The sequence below is a fragment of the Rattus norvegicus genome, chromosome X (assembly GCF_021556685.1).
Source record: "Rattus norvegicus strain SHRSP/BbbUtx chromosome X, alternate assembly SHRSP_T2T, whole genome shotgun sequence".
NCBI classification, from domain to species: Eukaryota; Metazoa; Chordata; class Mammalia; order Rodentia; family Muridae; genus Rattus; species Rattus norvegicus.
Window position 1 is genome coordinate 30,979,109 of NC_141554.1, and position 23,860 is coordinate 31,002,968.

The 23,860-nt window shown below is 39.9% G+C and overlaps 1 protein-coding gene across 1 annotated transcript in view; it reads left to right on the forward strand.

Moving 5' to 3' along the window:
• The window catches only part of Wwc3 (WWC family member 3), a 116,094-nt gene that overhangs the window by 31,760 nt on the left and 60,474 nt on the right, over positions 1 to 23,860 (forward strand). Inside the window, 2 exon segments of the mRNA NM_001427611.1 lie at positions 13,776 to 13,885; positions 17,059 to 17,262. Coding sequence (NP_001414540.1) covers positions 13,776 to 13,885; positions 17,059 to 17,262 — 314 coding nt within the window.

Sequence of the window (23,860 nt, forward strand, 5' to 3'; positions counted from 1 at the left end):
AAGTATTAAATAAATTAAAAAAAAGAAGCTCATGGACTAATAGGGAAGGTATTGCCTACATTGACAAGTAAAAATTGATAATGACCATAATAGAAATATAGACACTGATCTTTCTTAGTCTTTCCTTGTAAGACTCCAGAGTATATGTATATGTTTTGGGTAGGGAGGGGAACGAAATTCTGTAGTTGCTTACATATCTTGTGAATCACTAAAGAAACATCATCAAATGAGATGAAATAGACATTTCACAGATTCAAAACATCGTTCTTTCATTGTCTTGCTCTTCAAGTATGTTATAGCCAGCAAACTGTCAAACAATCATTCATGAACCTAGGTTTTTTCCATGGTGTGGCTCCCCCATCTTTTGGGCCTTTGCTGCTATCTACCTACTCCTTTGCTTTTGGACAATAGAATAGGGAAGAGAGATCACATGAGGATCCTGCCAGAAGCTTATGGGACAAGCCCAGAAGCAATGTGTGTGTGTGTATGTGTGTGTGTGTGTGTGTGTGTGTGTGTGTGTGTGTGTGTGTGTGTTTGTGTGTGTGTGTGTGTGTGCTAACCTCACATTTCCTCAATTAAAGCCCAGCCACAAAACCCTACCCAAGCAAGAGAGGCTGTGAAGTATGGCCTTTCTATAGACCCAAGATACAAATCACAGTTCTTTTTCCATTATTTTGAGTAACAAGTACTCAGTCAGATACATCCTTTAAATATTGGCTTGACAGAATAGTCCCATCTTATTGGCTGTTGAAAAAAGCACTTGGCACACTTAATGTGACATGAGTTTGTGGCATGAGTGATACTGCTGCTAGGCTATTAGTACCACTGACCTTCAAACTTAGGCAAGTGGGCTGTAACCAGATTGCTACACTGGGCAAAGCTGTGCCCCAAAGAACATGGCAGTGTGTGGCTTTACAGGTAGGGTGTACAGCACATCCTACATACCCGATGGGAAGTTGTGCTCCTGGGAGAGTTATTGTCATTTAGAAGAATCTCAGTAACAGTGACACACCTACTTGAAAGCTATAGATAATTGTTATAGCTTGTGGCCATCAAAGCAGCAATATAGATCTGGTGATTTGCCTTTTGTCTGTCAGAAAACATTTAGGCTGGGCGGGGGGACTCACAAATATACTAGTGAATTGCTTGGGGTACATCCAATTCTCTTTTATCATTTGCTTTTACAGAACTATTCCCATTAATGAAAGTTGTATATAGCTCTTTACTCTGAGGGAAGATCCAGGAGCCGTTTGTTGTTCTGAGTAGCCCATGAGTTTATCCATGTACCTTGACAGTTTTGTGTTAGTAACAATGAAAAGATTAGTCAATGCTTACTTTAAAAAAAATTCTTCTCCTCACTCTTTTTATTCAGGATTCACAATTTTTATTTAGGAATGATTAGTTCTAAGGATCTGTCATTGACTAGGACCTTCACATTTCATTAGGGCACGGCATGTGTCTGTAATAGACTGCTTACTGAGTAATATTACTCTTCACACTAAATTCTTGAGTGGGGACTTGATTATTAGTGCCAGTTCCATTTTTATCCATATTCTAGTTAATATTTGAGGCTAAAAATGCACTTAAACAAATAATCCAAATGGCTTTTCAGAACTAACGCAGCAGGTTTGTGACATAGTACCTATTGTTTAAAACTTCAGCAAGGGGTGTTGAATTTTGTCAAATGCTTTCTCAGCATCTAATGAAATGATCATGTGGTTTTGTTCTCTCAGTTTGTTTATATAATGGATCACATTGATGGTTTGCCGTATATTAAACCATCCCTGCATGCCTGGGATGAAGCCTACTTGATCATGGTGGATGATTGTTTTGATGTGCTCTTGGATTCGGTTTGCCAGAATTTTATTGAGTATTTTTGCGTTGATATTCATAAGGGAAATTGGTCTGAAGTTCTCTTTCTTTGTTGTGTCTTTGTGTGGTTTAGGTATAAGAGTAATTGTGGCTTCTTAGAAGGAATTCGGTAGCGCTCCATCTGTTTCAATTTTGTGGAATAGTTTGGATAATATTGGTATGAGGTCTTCTATGGAGGTCTGATAGAATTCTGCACTAAACCCGTCTGGACCTGGGCTCTTTTTGGTTGGGTGACCTTTAATGACTGCTTCTATTTCCTTAGGGGTTATGGGTTATGATAAAAACTGCATGGTATTTCTACAGAGACAGACAGATAGATCAATGGAACAGAATTGAAGACCCAGAAATGAACTCACACACCTATGGGTACTTGATTTTTGACAAAGGAGCCAAAACCATCAAATGGAAAAAAGATAGCATTTTCACCAAATGGTGCTGGTTCAACTGGAGGTCAACATGTAGAAGAATGCAGATCAATCCATGCTTATCACCCTGTACAAAGCTTAAGTCCAACTGGATCAAGGACCTCCACATCAAACCAGATACACTCAAACCAATAGAAGAAAAACTAGGGCAGCATCTCGAACACATGGGCACTGGAAAAAATTTCCTGAACAAAACACCAATGGCTTATGCTCTAAGACCCAGAATCGACAAACGGGATCTCATAAAACTGCAAAGCTTCTGTAAGGCAAAGGACACTGTGGTTAGGACAAAACGGCAACCAACAGATTGGGAAAAGATCTTTACCAATCCTACAACAGATAGAGGCCTTATATCCAAAATATACAAAGAACTCAAGAAGTTAGACCACAGGGAGACAAATAACCCCATTAAAAAATGGGGTTCAGAGCTAAACAAAGAATTCACAGCTGAGGAATGCCGAATGGCTGAGAAACACTTAAAGAAATGTTCAACATCTTTAGTTATAAGGGAAATGCAAATCAAAACAACCCTGAGATTTCACCTCACACCAGTGAGAATGGCTAAGATCAAAAACTCAGGTGACAGCAAATGCTGGCAAGGATGTGGAGAAAGAGGAACACTCCTCCATTGTTGGTGGGATTGCAGACTCGTACAACCATTCTGGAAATCAGTCTGGAGGTTCCTCAGAAAATTGGACATTGAACTGCCTGAGGATCCAGTTATACCTCTCTTGGGCATATACCCAAAAGATGCCCCAACATATAAAAAAGACACATACTCCACTATGTTCATCGCAGCCTTATTCATAATAGCCTGTAGCTGAAAAGAACCCAGATGCCCTGCAACAGAGGAATGGGTACAGAATATATGGTACATCTACACAATGGAATATTACTCAGCTATCAAAAACAATGACTTTATGAAATTTGTAGGCAAATGGTTGGAACTGGAAAATATCATCCTGAATGAGGTAACCCAATCACAGAAAAACACACATCGTATGCACTCATTGATAAGTGGCTATTAGCCCAAATGCTTGAATTACCCTAGATGCCTAGAACAAATGAAACTCAAGATGGATGATCAAAATGTGAATGCTTCGCTCCTTCTTTAAAAGGGGAACAAGAATACCCTTGGCAGGGAATGGAGAGGCAAAGATTAAAACAGACACAGAAGGAACTCCCATTCATAGCCTGCCCCACATGTGGCCCATACATATACAGCCATCCAATTAGACAAGATGGATGAAGCAAAGAAGTGCAGGCCGACAGGAACCAGATGTAGATCTCTCCTGAGAGACACAGCCAGAATACAGCAAATACAGTGGCGAATGCCAGCAGCAAACTACTGAACTGAGAATAGGACCCCCGTTGAAGGAATCAGAGAAAGAACTGGAAGAGCTCGAAGGGGCTCGAGACCCCTTATGAACAACAATGCCAAGCAACCAGAGCTTCCAGGGACTAAGCCACTACCTAAAGACTATACATGGACTGACCCTGGACTCTGACCTCATAGGAAGCAATGAATATCCTAGTAAGAGCACCAGTGGAAAGGGAAGCCCTGGGTCCTGCTAAGACTGAACCCCCAGTTCAGCTTGTGGTGGGGAGGGCGGCAATGGGGGGAGGGTGGGGAGGGGAACACCCATAAAGAAGGGGAGGGGGAGGGAGAGGGGGATGTTTGCCTGGAAACTGGGAAAGGGAATAACACTCGAAATGTAAAAAAGAAATACTCAAGTTAATAAGAAAAAAAAAACAAAAAAAAACAAAAAACTTCAGCAAGATGCCTCAGCAGGTAAGAGTATTTGCCACCACGTTTGATGAACTGAGTTTTATCTACCAAGTCTCACAGTGTAGAAGGGGAGAATTACTATAAAATGTTCTCTGACCTCCATGCATTTGCTGGGGGAGATGCATGCCCATGTACATTTGTGTACAAACACACAATAAATGCAATAAAAATTTGGCAGACATCCACAGAATCTTTTTTAAGAAAACCCTTGCAGCTTCATTTTTGGGGCCAGCAATGTCCCCAGAAATCTGTTGCTTGCTACTAAGTGAGAAGCTTGGCTCTGGGGTATAAATGTTATGCAGCCAAAAGTTTGGAGAAACAACTACAACAGCTCACAGTGTTGAATTCACTACATAAGTAACCACAAACAAACTGTGTCCAAGTTCCGGTGGACTTTGAAATATACTCAGAGCCAGGCATCTTAGAAAAGGTGAAGGAAGTCATTATAATTTCTTGAGGATTGGTTGGCTCTGAAATTGAGATTAATGGTATCCTCTCTGAATAGCATATTAAAAACAAGCATGTATTAGAAATATAAAGACTACTTTGTTCCAGAAGAGTGAAAAGTGTAGTTCAAGGGCAAAGGATTACTCTGGCATCCTGATAACAGAATGTGCAAAGAATCAGTGCCTTGCTCTCCTTATACTTCCTACTACTGGCCTCTACTTTTCTATAATTTGATGATTTAGTGTGGCTTGGGCCCAGTCTGGCTGGGAAGGAGAGTGTGAGCTAGGCTCATCTTCTCAGGGCCCTGCTGCCTTACAGTTGCTGCCTTATAGTGGGCAGAGTAATAGCTTTGAAGACATTTGTGTCTAGATACCTGTGAGTAAATTGTTTGATGTGGCCAAAGGGACTTTACAAATGTGATATTTTGATGGGAAGAGGTGGGCCCCATGTCATAGCAAAGGTTTATCTAAGTGGGAAAAATCAGAAAAGAGCAAATTTGGCCTTCCCAGCAGTGTTTCTTTGAAAATAGGAGGAGTAGGGGACTACAAGCCACAGCCTCAGGAGTTAGAAAAGGCAAGGCAACAGCACCCCGCCAGGTGTGTCCATCCAATCTGTGGCTTTATAGAATACATGTGACTAAAGATAGCTCTGAATGTGATCCAATGCAAAATCAAAACCTTAGGACATTACGAGACTTTTATGTGTTATTTATTCTGCTTTGTAATTTTATTGTACTGTGTATAAGCTTGAAATTTTTAGATGACTGTTGCAGTGTCAAAAGGCTGGACATACTTAGAAATATGAAGCAAAACTCTGTAACTATGTTAGGTGTCTTCAGACCTCTGAGAATGGTCAGAGAACAATGGGCCAAACAGCCTTTATGAATGGGAGAGGGGAAACTTGACTGTTTGAAACCACCCCTTTGGTTGTAGCAAAAAGCAAGCAACCCAGTCTGAAGCAAGTGCAGTGAGATGGCCGGAAGGGGACTAAGTGCCTGCTGGTCTCCATGCTGCCACCAAGGAGGCCACAGTCAGCCAACATGACCCCATGAGGTTCATCTGGTTATCCTCAGTGTAAATATTAAGAAACATGGGCTGGGGATATAGCTGAGTAGCAGTGTATTTCCCTTGGCCTGGCAGATTTTAGACTGTAGGTTAAATGGCTCATACTGAGAAAGAGAGAGTATTAGGAAACTGAGGCTCAGGGTAAAGTGGACTGACTCACTGAAGGTTTAATTCATGAGAGTACCAAGCTCTTTTAGAGCTGGCATTTAGACAGCATAGCAGGATGTGACAGACAAAACAAAAAGAAATTAGAGTCTGGGCTTTTGCCACTTTCTTAGTTCATACTGCCCTGCTTTGTAAAAATGGCCAGCAGAACATAGTCCCTCTGTAGAGGCCAAAAAGTATGATTTTTTTTTCTCAGAGGAGAATCTGCCATGGCAAGATCTCTGGGTTGTGGTTCAGGAGAAAAAGTGATTCTTCTATTCTCAGTTTTTACTTCATTCTTCTACCTTTCCCACATTCTGAAAATGCTGTTCAGCTCATGGCACTATTGGGCCTCCCTGCCTGTTCTCTCAGGATAAAGCACACTCAAGCCAGATGGACCTATTCTGAGCTCTGGAGTACATGTATTAAAAATATCTCCAGAGGGTGGTGACAGACCTTACTTCTTTGGCTGGAGGGAGCGTAAGGTGGTGGCTAAGCTCTTTGGCAGTATGTAGCAAGTTTTTAATATAAGTGCATGTCCATTATTTATCATAAACAGCAGACCATTGGGACATGCTTGAACTATAGAGGCCTGATGAATAAATTGGGTCTGCTACAAAGAATGAAAGATTGCAGGTCTCAGAAAGTAATGTGAAAAAAGCTAAAAGAAATAAATACCCAACTAGAAAAATCAGCTTATGAAATTATACATAAGTATACATATCATTTGTGTGAAGAGGTAGGAAAAGTCAGAGAAGGAGCAAGCTAACACGTGAAACTAGGACTTATGTAGTATTATGAGTGTTTTCTTGCTGATCTTTTAGATTTTACTATCTGGTTTTGTGTATTGAATTTAAATAGAGTCGAAAAACTTCCCAAAGCCATATAGATAGATCATGTTTCATTTACTCAGTATTTCCATCTTTCCACTATTAAAAATAAGGTTTTGCTTTGGACCATGGAGTATAAGGTGTAGAGGTGTGTGTGTGTGTGTGTGTGTGTGTGTGTGTGTGTGTGTGTAGATATTTTTATTTTCTATGTATATCTATCAGAGGAGGGGCACTGGCTCAAATAGAAATAAGTATATGTTTAACTCTTTAATAAATTGCTGAATTGTTTTCTAAAGTGAATGGTTCTTATGGATACTTATATTATTGAAAATCTGGACTTAATATAGATGTTACTAGTTCAACAGAGCTTGAGTAAATTACATTAATCCGTTGACCGAATGATTTGTACAAATACAAGTTATTTATTTAGCAAGCATTGTGGAACACCTATTTCATTTAATTTCATTTTTCTTCCTTTCTTTCTGTGTGTCTGTGCATGAAGGTGTGAGAGCTTAATGTGCATGCATAGCATGGTGCATGGGTAAAGGTCAGAGAACAACTTAGAAGAGTTGATTCTCTTGTAACACATAGGTTCTGTGGATTAAACTCCGGTCAGTAGCCTTGGCAAGAGCCTTTACCTGCTGAGCCATCTAGCTAACTCTGAACACCTATTTTATACCTTGTCCTGGACAAGATCAAAGGCACTGTAGATGAAATATTAGTTTCAAAGGAGCTTGAACTATTCACCTAATTCAGGTGATGTTTACAAATGCTTTATGACAATGGAGACAGAATCCCTATGCTGTAGTGCTGTTAGAATTTCTAGAAAGACTTATGAGTTAAATGTTACAAACTTAAGTAAAAACACTAAAATAAAAATTTATATGCACTGTGTGATCATGACTATGTCAGATATTTAAGTCTATAAATTTTTATACATTTTCTATAATGAAACAAAACTATCAGTTATCTGTGCATGAAAACTGTGGGGTGGAGTAGGTGGATTGTGGGGCAGGTGAAAATTGAAGAGGACAGACAGGCTTTCTGTGTGTAAAGATGAACCTTGGGAAATAGTGTGCTGTCTGCTAGACTTGATCCTTTCCTCCTCTCCTTCTCAGACAAACTGACTCCTATTTGATGTACTTTGCCTGTTCCTGGTCTTACCCAGACATCAGCAATTGCCCTGCTGAGTAGTTAAATAGGAGGCTTTTAACTTTTTTCACTGGGAAAATAGCTCTTCAAAGTTAAAACCTTAACCATGTTTTTGTAAGAAGACAAAATTGAATTGCTTATTTATTTGCTCAAAGAGCATTATCTAATCTTTTTCCATAGATTAGAAAGGATTCCAAGACTAGAGCTGAGAAACTGCCCAAACCAGCTAATCTACTAGTCTTGATGATTCCAGAATGTTCTACTTGGGGCCCGCCTGAGCGCCTCCCTTGCAAACAAGCCCACTTATCTCCATTTTAAACATTCGGATCTGTCTTACCTGAAGGGGTGGGTAGGAGTGGTGAAAAGCAATAAGCCAGCATGATTTTACTTCTGATGAGCAAAGGGCAGCCAGAAGTGTCAATGTGGGGGATTCCTACCAGGGTTGGGTGAAACACAGCAGAGACACCAACCTTAGAACAAAAGTGCCTTTCTTTTTAGTTTTGCCTTTTTTGTTTGTTTAATATTTTTTTTGCTTTCTGAGATTATAATAAAATTACATTGTGGCCTCTTTTTCTTTAATTGTTGTTATTGTTGTGCTGCTGCTGCTGTTGTTGTTGTTAGTGGTGATGGTGGTGGTGGTTGTGGTGTGTGTGTGTGTGTGTGTGTGGGTGGGTGTATCTGTGTGTGTGTTTGTGCCTGTGCTTTCCTTCTTTTCATTTTGCTGGTGTAATATAATTTCCTGTGTTTTGGAGTGGTTAACATCCTTGGGTTTGGAGTTTTCTTTCTAGTATCTTATCTGATGCATTTATCCACTCCTAAAAATAAAGATGCAACCTGCTCAGTCTGTATAATGTTACTTATGTCTTATATCTTTTTCAGGGCTGACCATTTGCTATTGGATAAACAATTGGTGAGCTCTTAGTTCATTTTTCCAGACAGGGACTTACTATGTAGCTCAGCCTGACCTCAAATTCCTTCTTGCTTCAGTCTCCCCAGTGCTGAGATTATAGGCATTTGCCACCATGCCTTACTTTGTACTCCTCCCCTTCATTGATTCATTCAGAATCAAGTTAACGACTTTTATTAGTTAATATGTTTCATAGGAAAAAAGATGTAGGAAATGGGTAAGGGTTATGACAAAAAGAATAATATGTGTGTTTCTATATATCATTACTTAACGTATTTTACTTGTGTGCTCAACAGTGACACTAGTAAAAGTAAATATAATAAAAATAGATAGCCCTTCCTTCCTTCCTTCCTTCCTTCCTTCCTTCCTTCCTTCCTTCCTTCCTCCCTCCTTCCTTTATTTTTACACTCCAGATTTTATTCCCCTGCCGGTCTACCCCCCCAACCTCCCCAGGCTCCACATCCCATTCCTCCTCCCTGTCTCCCCATACACAACCCCTCTTGGCCCAGTCTCCACAAGGATGTTCCCCACCCTTCCCCACCCACCCCACCAGACCTCTAAACTTCCTGGGTACATTTTTCAACATAGAAAATGTTACCCTTAGTGATAATGTAATCACAGTTTGGAAATCCTACCTGCTTGATAGTATTAAAAAAGCAGCTACATAAGTAAAAATTAAGTATAAAGAAACAAACTAAAAGACAAAATTGCTTAAATGAACTCATCAAGGCTGTGGTGATGCATGCCTTTAATCCCAGCACTCAGTAGACAGAGAAGTGGATCTCTGTGAGTTAGAGGCCACTCTGATTTATAGAGTGAGTTCAAGGACAGCCGCGGCAGCACAGGGAAACCTTGTCTCAAAAAACCAAAACCAAATAATAACAAAACAATCGTTAAGTCTGAAAAAAAAAAGGCAAAACTATCCAAACAACCAAACAAATAGAAAACCCTCATGATAGTCTTCATGAATTTTTGTCAGTGGATAATACCATAACACAGGAGGGTCTTGGAGATACTAAGACATTTGAGTCTTTGGCATTTTATTTAATGTCTTTAGATTTTGTGATTTGAATTTTCTCATTTTTAGTTTTTGTCTCCTTCCCCTTAATGAGCTACATTGTTTTCTGTCTGTTTCTGCTTCTGCTTTTTCTTTCCTGCTTCTGGATGGTATGTAAGGAATTATGCAAAAGGTGAAAGACTTCAGGGCCTTGGGGGAGGTTGGAAGGAAGGGTCTCCAGTCCAGAAGTGAAAAGGATGTAAAAAGGTCAATTTCTGCCTTATCTTTTTCATATTGTCTTTGACATATTTCTTTTTGTTCAGTTCCATTAAATCTGTCCTTTTCATTTTGGATTCAACTGAGTCCGGATGTTATTTAAAGGTTTAGCCTTTCCACATACTGAGCAATTTCCACATTTGTTTTAATGGCATTAAGTTCATACAAGCAATCTGCTAACATTGCCAGTTTTGTTTTTTCCGTCTTTTTGGTTGTGATAAAATAACACAATCACAACACCTTTTTAAAGGAAATGTAAGCCAAGTTGCTGTGAGCCTTCTTGGCTCTTTCTGGTTCTCACTGCCTTTGTGCTGAGAAGAGTTCTGTGCTTTTTTTCTACCCACAATGACTTGAAAGCCATATGGTAAGATGTAAAAGTTTGTACTTATTGGTGTTAGGCATCCTGAAGATGCCTGAATTCTCTAGAGCTCTTCCCATGAGAAGGCGTGCATCCTGTGTTCATTGAGAAATACAAGAAGGAATCTGACTAGGAAGGGTAGTTGTAGGGTTTGGAGTTATTTAGATTAAAAGGCTTGATTTTCTGGAATCGGAGATGCGAATTTTATTGTAGGGGTACTATAGCTGACTCAGTGAGGATAGGCCTTTCTCAGGAGGAAATCAAGGCTGCTTTCCTTTACAAGGTCTCTGCTGGAATCTGGTTGAGTAAGGCCATTAAACAGTTAGCCTTATACCCTTGGAAGATGTACAGAAATGTAGTTGATGTGGCTCAGAGTACATATGGCAGTTTTCCTGCCCACTCACCCAGTGAGTCAAAAAAAAAAATGAAAATTGCTTCCACAGCAGAAAGGGTTTGGGAGTTGGACAAATCCTTGCTAATGATTTTTGAGGGATGAAGTGACCTTTTCAGATCTTCAGATCTTGACAGAGGAGTAGCTTTAGTAACACGCCTAAGAAAGACTAAAGGCAAGGTAGTAGACTGAAGAGGGCATGGATTTTGCAGGGTTAAGGGGAGGGGATCAGGGAGACAGAGTCTACCTGGAATAAAAGTGTGTGTGTTTGTGTGTGTGTGTGTGTGTGTGTGTGTGTGTGTGTCTGTGTGTCTGTGTGTCTGTGTGTCTGTGTGTCTGTGTGTGTGTAGTGGTTGAAGTAAAAAAGAACAACATATTTATGGGCTTGTTTGGGGAGGAGTAGAACACCAACCCAAGGGCCTGGAACACTCATTTTTGTGTACACATTTGTGTATGTATTCATGTATGTTCTTGGGGATGGAATTAAAGGTGTTACACATGTTAGACAAGCACACTATTGCTAAGCTATACTCTGAGACCAGTGTTGAACATTTTTGTAGAGAGCCACTGAATTTGAGGAAGAGTCCTTGTCTCCCTCTCAAGTGAAGGTTGATAGCTGGCAAGACAAAGTAACATGACATTTGTCCAGGATGATACCTTGTACCTTGCATTTGGTGCTGTGTGTTTGCTTCCCAATGAAGGTCTGTCATGAATGGTTCCCCAATCTCACCCTGAAAAGTCAGGAACCTGGCTAGAGAGATGATTCAGCAGTTAAGAGCACTGACTGCTCTTCCAGAGGTCCCCAGCAACCACATGGGGGCTCACAAGCATCTGTAATGGGATCTGGTGCCCTCTTCTGGTGTGTCTGAAGCTACCGTGTACTCATCATTATATAAAATACATAAATTATTTTTTTTAAAAAAGTCAGAAACCATCACCCTAAGAACTTCACTTTTCAAATCCCAGACAGTGCCCGGAGGCAATATCCTCATCATTCATGTGATCGAACAGTTTCTGAAGCTGTATAACTCATGATATATTTATTCTTAAAGTAGTATTTTCCCAAACACCTTTTTGGCAGAATAACAATTTTTGATATTGGTACAGTAAAGACATGATGAGGTAGCTTAAGCATCTTTGGAATGTGATTATGGTTTTTCTCAAAGCCAGTGGTGTAGGAGAATGTGGTGGGTGCTGTGGATTCTGAGACCATCTTCAAGGACTTCATAACTTTTCTGTGGCTATAGAGTCCTTGCTGTTGATATTAACTGAGGAGTAGCTCCTCCTTGGCTTGCATTGAGGCACTCATTCTGTGCACGATTATAACAATTCATGTTTGACATAGAAAGGAATGGAATCAGGAGACATGCCAAAATAAGATTCATCAAAATGGCAGAAGTACTATTCAGTTTTCTTCTGGAACAAAGAATATGGAGTTGTTATTATAACAACTTGACTTTCTTTATAAAATATGGAAACATAGCATCTTGTAATTTTCCAGCAGTTCTTAAGTCTAAAGTAAGTGGATTGAGCTCAGCAGTCATATAAAAATATGTTTCCCACTTGCAAATGTTATTAAATCATATCATATATGTAAATAAACTTCAGATATAACTGTCTCTGGGCATGGTTCGCTAGGCTTATATATGAATATTTACTATGCTGGGATGGCAGTGATATATTCAAGCTGCAATTTGCATTCAAGCAGAATTATTTTTGCTGTGATCTGTTCCCATCATGAACAATATCCTGCCACTGCTGGCTTAACATGGGAAGCATACCATTACCCTATTTTCCCTGGAAGTAAATCCTGTTTCAAATGTGTGTTGTGGAATGAAGCAGGGAAATGTGCAACAGATTGTTCTCTGTGGTTCTTCCCTTCCTCCTGTGCCTGCTCCTCCTCCTGCTTCTCTTCCTCCTTTTTAATGTACCATATTGTGGAGGATGGCTATAGCCTATTTTATCTTTTATACATTTTTATTTTGCAATGACCATAGCTTCTTGAAATCATATGTTTACAATGTAGGTTAAGGGGTGATTGGAATCAGTGCTCTGATAATGTTTATTAAATTTTTTCAACCATCCCAGGAGAAAGAGCTTTGTTGTCGAACCAGTTTGGGGGAAATCTCATGGGGACTAGCTATGGTTTTGATGTCTTCAGTTTTCTGCAGCCAGGGACTTGAACAGAAGAAGTGGGAGGACTGAGCTTGTGAAATTTAGATTGTCAGATTCCCATGCATGCCAGTCAGTGTGCATTTATAGAGACAACCAAAGAGATAGCTGCCCAGACTCAGACAATTATAGGTGTGTCCTGTTTTATACAACAGCTGCTGCTCTCAAACCGGCTTGTCAATCAACATGATCATGAGAGTGGGGGAGGGAAGTGGCTCTGATTAAAAAAATTATCCATGGTACACCCTTTACTTTCTCTATCTCCTGCTAAGCCCAGGATTCCTTAATCAGATTTCCTCCAAGAAGAGATATTTGTAGGCATTGTGCTTTGGCTGTTTTTCTGTAGGAAATGAAAAAGGGGACCCTTTGAAATCTTTGATCCTTACTGTACAAGGAATGAAGTACTCAGAAGGCACCTCACTATTATTGTTAGGTTTCTTGGCTTTTTACTTTTGTGCAGTGGTTGATATTTGATTTATTAGTGGGGAGATGACAATATTGCAAGTACTCGTACATAGACCTAAGGCAGTATTCATGTGTATTATGTGGAACTGAAAGTTGTGAGGGAGGACATTTCTCAGGGAGGGAGAACAGAGCCTAGTTCTCTCCTATTTTGGAAGAGTTACATTCCACTGCCATGGCCTCATTAATCACACTGTGGAAGAAGATGCTTGTCTTACTTGTTTGGTTGGTCATTGTCAATATCTGTTTTCACTAGTCTTTAAAGTGTGCTTTGCAATAGTATGAGGCTTTTAATTGTGTTCATACTTACATGATTATTGATTGTTACTTAACTAGACCCGGTAAATTAATTTTCAAGTGAGTAGGTTGGGCAAAAGCTATCAGTTAGTAATATGAATTATATTTCTTACTAAATAATAATTTAGATCAGCAAAGTTATTCAAATCTGACCTGACTTTTAAAATTTGTTTTCATAATTTTATTTTGCAGGATAACAAAGCCACTGACTTTTGCTGATTGTGTTGGGGATGAACTTCCTTTAGGATGGGAAACTGTATATGATAAACAAATTGGAATTTATTATATGGACCACATAAATAGTAAGTATATTGCCACATTTGCATTGTTATTTTTTCTTTTTATTTCACATAGAATCTCAGAAATGCTAAACCCTTGTTCTCTAAAACAAAGTGATCATGGTGCCCCATGAAATATTGAGGTTTTGTAATATGGTATACTCTGTTCTCCTTAGCTGAGTAGTGAATACACAAAGCTATTTTCTATAAGGAATAAATTCCCCAGGCATTCAGAAACAGAAAATTACCTCATGTTGATTGCAAAGTAGAACCTACACATTCTTAGAAGCCGCTGTGATTGTCCTCCCCCCAGAGGCAATGTCTGGAGATATTTCCTATAGCCAAGCCTGAGAGAGGTGCTTTTGGCATGTTGTGGGTGGAAAGTAGGGTTGCTTCTCAACATCCTATAGTGCTTAAGATAGCTCCAACATAAAGAATGAACATACTTCTAATGTGAGAAGAGGTGAGATGTAGAAACCCAAACTCAGAAGCTATACCACATTCAAGATCTGTCCTCTAGGTCTTGCTCTTGGTGTTCTGCCTCTTCTTAATCATCAGCCTTCTTTAACCAGATCTTAATTAAGGTTCCATTTCTGACTCTCTTTGCATTTTAATTCTAGCTCCTTTCAGTACTTTTGTCATTATCATATTTTGACTGGCTTGTTTTCTGTGCTTCAGTTTATTCTGTATGGCTGTATACCCATGCTGTTCTTTACTTCTGTGACTTTGAAGTTCTTTTCTACTCTGGGCCTGTGAGGCTGACTACAAAGCTTTCAGTTTCTTGGAACTGAATCTTTGTGTCTTAGAACTTGGAACAGTGAACTTTCTGATGTTGGACACTGAAACTACAGCAGTTCCAGTGTTTCCAAAGCTTAGCCAATGATGATTGGAGAAGGGGAATAAGTACTTCTCTGGCCCTGCTGCTCTTCAGGCAGGTATCCAAGTATCGGGAAATTTTAAGGTGGATCTACTGAATACTGGAAAGGACAGATGAGAGACTGAAGCTAAAGGTAGTGTTTTCACTGGCTCTTAGCATGCCCGGCATCTCATCACTGTGGATGTTCAGGGGAAGGTGGTCGTCTAGACTTGTCTTCCTAGCTAAGGTTCTAAGGGGAAGTTTTGAATACATACTCTATTCCTCTCTGGGTCTCCTGGACCATGGGTATTGGCACTGTGGCTATATCACTAGGTTTTGTCCTTCTCAGGAACCCATGGCGTGGATGTTTATGCTTACCAAATGGCAAAGGGTCTATAAAGATTTCCTGAAGTTCCCAACTCTTAAGGGTTTAATATTCTCAAATGTAGACATGAACCTATGAGCAAATAGAGACAAAGGATTTTTTTCAGCCACCATAAAAGTATGTCCCACCACATAGGAAACAGTAGGTGAGGAACAACAGTTGTAGTGTCATACCAACTCCTTCCTTATAGATCTTCAGAGAATCCAACTTTGAAATTCTTTAAAGCACAAAATCTGAGGAATCAAGTATTAACATCGGAACTGTACAGGTTGATGATGAAGTAAGATCAACAAATAGATCCTAGACTGGCAGGCTAGAGGTTCCCAAGACCCTCAGGGGCTCTGAAATAATGTGAATAATGCTGTTCACCTGGCTGGTTACAGTGGGTCTCACAGCTGAATAAACATCAGGAACATCTGGGCAGTTATTAAAAAGCCCTGCCCTTGTCTTAAATTAAGCCAAGTGTATCTGAACTCCGGTGCTGGGGTAGAGTTCTGACTTTTGGTATTTTGCATTTTTATTTTCCTAATTGACATACTAAATGCTTGGAGAGCTTTTTAAGAGTCTGGGGTGACAGCGGTGACTGAATAGGGTCAAGTAGGTAGGGAGAGTATTTCCAAGGGAGTCTTCTTGGTTTGGAACATTTACTCTGTCTCTGCTTCAGCCTCTGTGTCTGCCTCTGTCTCTTTCTTCTCTCTCCTCTCCTCTCCTCTCCTCTCCTCTCCTCTCCTCTCCTCTCCTCTCCTCTCCTCTCCTCTCCTCTCCTCTCCTCTCCCCTCTCTCCCTCCCTCCTTCCCTCCCTCCCTCTGTGTGTATGTGCACATGTGCATGTGACAGACAATATATAATTTACCTTTCTAAAGCCCTTTGAGATAAAATCCATACATCATAAAGGAAGCCATTTTAAAGTAAACAGTCAAATTGTATTTTGTACATTTGTACAGCCAGCTTTAGTTGCAAAACACTCTTATTTAATGCAAAGGGAAACCCACCTCCTTAAGCAGTCACCCTGCAATCATCTTTTCCACAGTCTCTGGTAATTACCAATCTGCTTTTTATCCCTGCATTTTTGCCTATTCTAGACATTTCATATCCATGGGGTCAAACACTATGTTCCCTATTGGGTTTGGATTTCTTTAGTTAACATTGTGCTTTTAATACTCTTCCATGTTGGAGCCTCTCTATGCTATTCCAGCAAGTCTTCGTGACCCTTAGCATGTTATAGGAGGGGAAACTAAGACCTGAATTTCTTTGAGGATAGGATTCAGGTTGATTCCCAGTATGGCTAGCTCAGGTGAGGCTATTTTGTGCTGCTTACAGTAAAAGAGGAAAGCTTAGGATGAAGTAATATATTGTCTGGCATGGTCTTGCTTTCGATAGTGAAAGGCCAATGTATGAGAATGATTTGTGTTTTGGAGACTAGCTTACAATTACTTTGAGTCTGTGTAGAAGGAGTTGAAGTCAGGAAGTAGGAATTCCACAGACTGGAATTTGAGAAAAAAGATTGGAGCTGGAGACATGTCTGTTCCCTCCCCAGGCCTGCAGAATGAGAAGGCAGAAGTGGGGAATGTTACAGTTGTGTCAAGAGATAAAGAGGTCAAGAGAGAATACAAAGACAGTATTGGGGGCAGTAGTGTATAAATTATCCCACATTAAAGAGGTCTGTGGGAAGAATGTCATAAATACCCTTTAGCTTTACAGTTCTAAGCTCATTAAGGGTCATCTCCAATGCTTATTTTCTTGTATTTCCTTCCCTTTTATCTCTGTAGCATTTTCTTGTGTGAGCTATGAGTACTTTAGTAAAAGGTGTGACACTCTTCATAAAGGTTCATGATGTAGACTCTTTCATATTGTTCATTCTGGTAATTAGTTAATTAACTGGTCACATAAACACCTGTCAGTCAACTTGCAGAGTTCACTCTCAGCTCACTTGTGACTTTCCCTTTTTTACTTCAGAGCTTACTCAGATTGAAGATCCAAGAGAGCAGTGGAGGCGAGAGCAAGAACGCATGCTGAAGGAGTATTTAATTGTAGCCCAGGAGGCTCTCAATGCCAAGAAAGAAATCTACCAGATCAAGCAACAGCGGTTTGAGCTAGCTCAGGAAGAATATCAACAACTGCACAAGTTGTGTGAGGATGATGGCCGCTCATATACCAGCTGTGAGTTGACTTTTCTCCTTCAATGAACATCTGTTTCTTTAAAGCCACTCTCTTGGCTGAGTTCTCTGAATATGGTCAGTTGTATTTGGGCAAGAAAGCTTTGTAAAGTCTTAGTCACATACTATTAGGCAATCCATATTTATCAAGTTATCTGTGTTGGATGCAGATTCTGGACTATGGTGGTGACTAACAGAAAGATCAGGTATGAATGGTAAAAAGTAAATATCCATACAATTTCAGGCTGTGTGTGAAACAATCTTCCATTTCATGATTGCCAGGTTTCACTTGGAGGGTTCTGCTTAGAGATGGCTACAGTTAGCACTGCTTGTCTGAAAATGAGCTCTTGAGTAAGCCCACAGAACAGCTTTCTGAGTACTGAATGGGGGAGATTCGGGAGTCTGTAACTATGTCAGTCTCCTAACAGTGTAAAGGCTGTTCCTGGACTTTAGGACTTCATTGGTCAGAACACTGAGGGAGTCTAACCCAGGTATCTCTGACTCTTAAATAAGAGGCTGTTCTCTGCTGATCTCAAATGGAACCTTGGAAGGTTCCATTTAGAGGCTGCCAGAGGTGAGCTCTCATTTTACTAGTGCTTAGCAGGCACCTAGGTGTAGAGGGATCCAGGTTCAGTTTTAGAAACCAGAACCTTTTGTGACATGGACAGTCACTATATGGACATGCATGATCCTTCCCAAAAGAATTGCCTATACACATATCTTAGCCACCATTATTTTGGGTAGCAATAACCTTGGAGGGAGGGAAGGAGGGAGGGAGGGAAGGAGGGAGGGAGGGAAGGAGGGAGGAAGACAGAGAGAGAGAGAGAGAGAGAGAGAGAGAGAGAGAGAGAGAGAGAGAGAGAGATAGTGGTGGTGGTGGTATGAACTTGGTACTATTAGATTTTGCTTTATGTCTGATTGTGACATGGAGGGGTGGGGAGGAACCTACTACTGACACTGCATTTTTACCAGGTATTTACTGTGGTAACGGAGCTTTGACCACTAAAGATACAATCATAGCATTTTTGTATTGCAAGTCAGAATGGAATTGAGGCCAAAGGGCTGTATGCCTTGTGCGTTTTTTGTTGCAGCTGCTGAAGGTGAAAAGCTTAGAAGCTATTGCATATTGGCGAAGGGTTTCTCCCTGAATCAGGAATTTAAAATATTTCCATTGCTCTGTTTCTTGAGGGAATGGCAAAGGTATAATGATGTGTTGTTTTCAAGTCATCTTATCTCTTGGTCATATAAGACATTGGTTCCTCCTACTTTATTTTTTTGAACTTTCCACTAGAAAGTGATAGATCAACTCAGCACTGAGCTATAGAGGCTTTCTTCTCTCCACAGTTTTCTTTTAAGACTGATCTAATTTTTGTAGGAGGGCTGTATTGGTCTCATAGAATGCATTAACATGTATCCCTTCTGTCCTCTCTGAAAGAGTTTATGAAGGGTTTAGTATCCATGCTACCTTAACTATTGTGGTCCCATTCACTAGAAAAGTCCTGGTGTATAAACTTCTTTGTGGAAACTTCTCAAGTAGATAAAGACCTATTTAAATTTGTGTTTCTTCTTGAGTTCATTTTTGTATTTATATGTTTCAAAAGTTTATCTACTTCATTCAATTCCTAAATTAACAGTCTTTTCTGTGAAGTATCAGCAGTAAATATGTTAAAGTTTGTTGGCCATTCCATCTCAGTGCCATCTACTCAACCATGGTGTTATTGTGCTAAAACAGTTAGAGGCAGAATTTGAATAAACTAAATTATGTTCCAGTAAAAAAATATAAATACAGGTAGCCAGCTACATTAAGCCTATAGGAAGATAGTTAGATGGTAATCTGAGCTGTCAAGTCTGAAAATTATTTTTTTAATGTTCATAGGCAGACTGTGAGGTAGGTGGTCTCTTCCTTCATGCCTGATATTAATAATTTATGTTTTTTCTCTCCTGTGTGTGTGTGTGTGTGTGCGCGCGCGCGCGCACAAATTCACATGGAGACTAGAGATCTGTATCAATCGCTCTCTATATTACTTTTTAAAACACAGTCCCTCACTGAACCTAGGCCTCCCTGATCAGATTAGACTGGCTGGTTAGTCCATCATGTGGGTTCCAGAAATCCAATTCAAATCCTTGGGTTTGGCATCAAGTGTCTTACCCATTAATCCATCTTGCTACCCCTTTCTTTTTCTAGTTTTATTAAAGCAGAACTGTAGGTTAGTGATTTAAGACATTCTTTTTTTGTACATACCCTTTCAAATTATAAATTCATCTTTAAGTTCTGTCTGACTCTATTTCTAAAAATGTAGCACACGGGTCTTTTTTTCTATTTCTTTTCATATATATATATATATATATATATATATATATATATATATATATATATATATATATATATATATATATATTCTATTGCTCCCAGACACTATACTGAATGAAATTTCAGTCTTTTTATGGCCCATCATGTAGTGTTCTCAAAGTGTCAGAAGGTCACAGACTTAGAGCCTCAAGGTCACACTGAGCTGAAGCATTGACTTATACTTGGGTCTGAGGTAATATAGTTAGCAGCTATTAATCTCCAGAAAGTTACTTGGCAGAAACTAGTTTAATCCATATAAGATTAGCACTTTTTGTAGCTAAAGAAGAGGTGGATATTGACAGTGTTTTGTTTCTTCCTTGTTTTATGTTAGCCATAGTATTGTATTTCTTTCCAGAAATGCTTATGTGCTTTATTTCACACATATTTTGGTTATGTCCCCAAGAAAAGATCCAAATTCAGACTTTAGAAGGCAATAAATGGTATGAAGAGATGGCTCACAAGTTAAGAACTCTTGTTCTTCCAAAGAACCTGGATTTGGTTCCCAGAATCTACCTGATGGCTCACAACTGTCTGTAAATCCAGTTCCAGGGGATCCCATGCCCTCTTTTAACTCTGTCAACACAAGGCACATGTGGCACACCAACATACAAATGAACAGAGTAAAACATATCACCCATAAAATAAAATCAATAAATCTAAAAACAAGTTTTGTTTTTAAAAGAAGGAAACAGAAGGAGTGTATGTCAGGAAAACTTGAAAGAATTTTCTTTTCAGTGACTGGAAAAGGTAAACTTAGTCAAAGGAAGTATGTGCTAAGACCTGGCAACTACTAGTTTAGCTAGGCCTGAGCATTGAGACTCAGCAGTATATGACTTTGAAAACACAGACATCCTTAGAGTACTTGATTTGAGGAAGAGTAAGTGAGGCACTTCAGTATCGTGCTTAGTCTATGGAGCAAGGTTACTCACAAGTCCAATGGAACTAAAGCACTGACAAAATCATTTATTTTTTTTTTTAAATATTTCCATGGGCTTTTCATTCCATTGACATTTAGACAAATAAATAATTATACTCAATTACATTCCTTCCTCCAGTTCGAAAGACTCAAGATACTGTTTTTGAAGGGACTTCTGTGTCACCAGGAGAAGTATCTTATGACTCTGAGTATAGTGATATTAGGACATGTTCAACAGGTTCCATCTCCTGACTTGCCAGAGTAAACTTCTAGACTCAGTAGATCCAGGAGTAGGCTGTTTTGAAGGCCAGAGTTGGACCTGTCTGTTTTCAGGAAAAGGCTGGAGATGCCAATGGAGCTTCCTGGGGCCTATCAGCTCACCAGGGAAAAAGTCAGCTATGAATGGAATCTAGGAGTTAATCCAAGTGGTTTATCAAGTGGCTGCTGTCCCTAGGGTTTCCACCAGCCCTTTTCAATGTTCTGTTTAACCTGAGCTACTGATTACAATGAGGAAAACCCTGCTAGTCATGACTCAACTGAATTCTTTCTAGCCACAGGGTAAAGTTCAGTAGAGTCCTGTTGGCTTAAATGTCTATAATCTAACAGATGTCTTATACTGCCACAACAGAGGACCTGGGACCATGTTAGGAGTTTCTTCTGGCTGGATCCATAGCACATCTGGCTCCAACCAGCAACATTGGACCTCTCTGTATGCCAACTGGTCAATTCAAGCAAGGAGGTAGCAAGCCTCCTTGCTGAGGTACTGGGAACTGAGTGAGCACTGCCTATCTAGATTTGCTTCCTATTAATTAATTTTCTCCATTGGAATAACTTTAAGCAAAAGCAAAAATGTATTTAATAAGCTAATGTTTTGAATATGATTGCCAATTATAAGCACAAGCTGTGATCTTCATTGTTCTCTTTTTTTCCTCTTTGTTCTCTGAAGAAATTGAATATAAGCCTGGGAAGATAGATTAGTCATTAAAGTGCTTGCCTTCTGAGTTCAATCTCCAGAAACCATGCAAAAAGCTGGGTGTGGTAGCACATGCTTCTAATCCTAGCACTAAGGGAGGTAGAGATAGGTGGATTCCCCCAGGGATTGCCAGCCTAACCTACTTGGCAAGTTCCAAGCCAGTGAGAAATCTTGTCTCAAAAAGGTACTGCTTAAGAAACAAAATCTGAGTCTGTCTGTGAGCGACACTTGCATGCATACCAGCACACACATCTATTCTGTCACACAGATGAACAAGCACAAGTCCACACAAGCACAAACCTCAAGGTTGTGGAGAGAGACAGAGAGAGACAGAGAGGAGAGGAGATGGGAGGGAAAGAAAGTGAGAGACACTATCTGTGGGACTAAACTATTTCTTTCAGGCTATGTACCCAGATGATAGAAATTCAATTGGAACTCATTGTGTTTGTGACCTTCAATTGTCTATACTCTTTCTTAAACAACGAAGAGACATTGCAGAAGTGCTGGTTGCAATTTTGAAACACGTTTGGCACTCCTCCATTTTCAAGTTATCTAAAACTGATTGACTATAAATTAATAAGGTGTCTAGAAATTATGCAGAATACATGGGACAACTATAAGGGAGAGTACTTTCTGTTTCTTGACTTTCTTGTGTCCCACACAGGATCATTAATGAATGGATATTCATTTTTTGCACAGATATTTAGTACCTGCTGTTGATATGAATTTAAATGCTGGGGACACAATTTATCCTTAATGGCTGATTGTCAGGAAAATGAGGCAACAGCGATAAAATAGAAACAAACTAGAAGAGCCATTTCTAATGCCGGAACAGAAGGGTGTGGAGAGAATTGGAGGAGCGGAAGTGCATTTTGTCCACACCCTTCACACATTTACCCCCTGAGCTATATAGAATCACCAGAATGAAACTTTATTCATTGGAAAGAAAAGATTTTGTATCAATATTGGGCCATCTGGTATCTAAGAATATCCAAGCCTTGACCTTTTTGGTTCCTGACCAAAACAGATTCAGATGTTCAGATGTATTAGAGCAAACATGTCTCCAGGCACAGAGATCACAACCCTCCTAAATGTCTCTGAGCACCTGAACTCACTGCCTGGTATACAGTCCTAGTTTATGCTTTGTATACCACTGGAGATGAAGCACTTCTACAGTTGGACATACCTTTATTTTTCCTACTGTTCCATTTTGCAGAATTCTCTCCTACATGTTTCATTGCAACATATTCCTCTGTTTGTCTTCCTTTTACTGATTAATGCATTCTTTATCTCAGCATTTTTTTTCTGTAGTTACTCCCTCATTCTTGTGAAACTCTAGCCTCTGCATGAATTCAGATGAACTATGTGACCATTCACAGGAGCTTTTGGAAGAAATTCTTGCCTGGGGTAGAATTGTACTCTGAGCCACAGGTCTGCAAACGATGTTAGCCCTGCAGGCTAAATTCTATCAATGCAGGTGTTTGCAAAAACATTTTCTTGGAAATGAGCCATGACCATTCACTCATTTACTGTCTATGGCAGTTAAACAGCAGAATCAGGTATTTGAGACAGACTATATTGCCCAGAGAGCCAAAAACAAACAAACAAACAAACAAACAAACAAACAAACAAAAAACCCAACAACAACAACAAAAAACCAACATAATTTGTATTTCTCTCTTCATGGAAAAAGTTTCTATTCCTCAGTCTAGACCAGCAGTTGTCAACCATGGGGACAAGTCTCCTGGAGAGGGCCTTTTTCAACTGCTACCGACTGTTAATTATCAAAGGATGGAGTTAGACACTTTTATTGTTCCTATCTTTAAAGTCCTGTAGATAGTTCCTAAGTTGAGGTCTGGTGGTCTAGATTAACTGTGACTTGTCCCACCTAGCAGCGGGAATGTAACTTTATTATCCTGGTTCCAAGAATGAGCTGAGCTGCCACAAGTGTTTCTGGGTGCCTGGGAAAGAGGCAGTCTTATCTCCGGTGAGAACATGCTGACTCATCCTGGATTCTTTGGTCAGGTGGTGGCAAAGCTTGACCTTATCAGCCATCAGTGCTGCCAACATTCTTTCTGAGGCTCCAAGCCCATCCCACTCAGACTATCTGCCATCGGCACTCAGCTAAAGGTTTTCTCATCTGCTTGTCTGGTTTAGGATTGAGAGCTTTAGGCAGTCCTGTCATCCTTTTGTTTCCCTTCCCACAGGCAGGTTGGAGCAGGCCAGAGAAAAATAGATCACACAGCATTTTTCTCACATGTTAGTCAGCAAGCCTGAATTCTGAAGGCTACAGGAGGGCATGCCTATTTACTAAGAGCTAATCCCCAAGAGCTCAAAAAAGCTGTGGTTCCTCCTGTGAATGA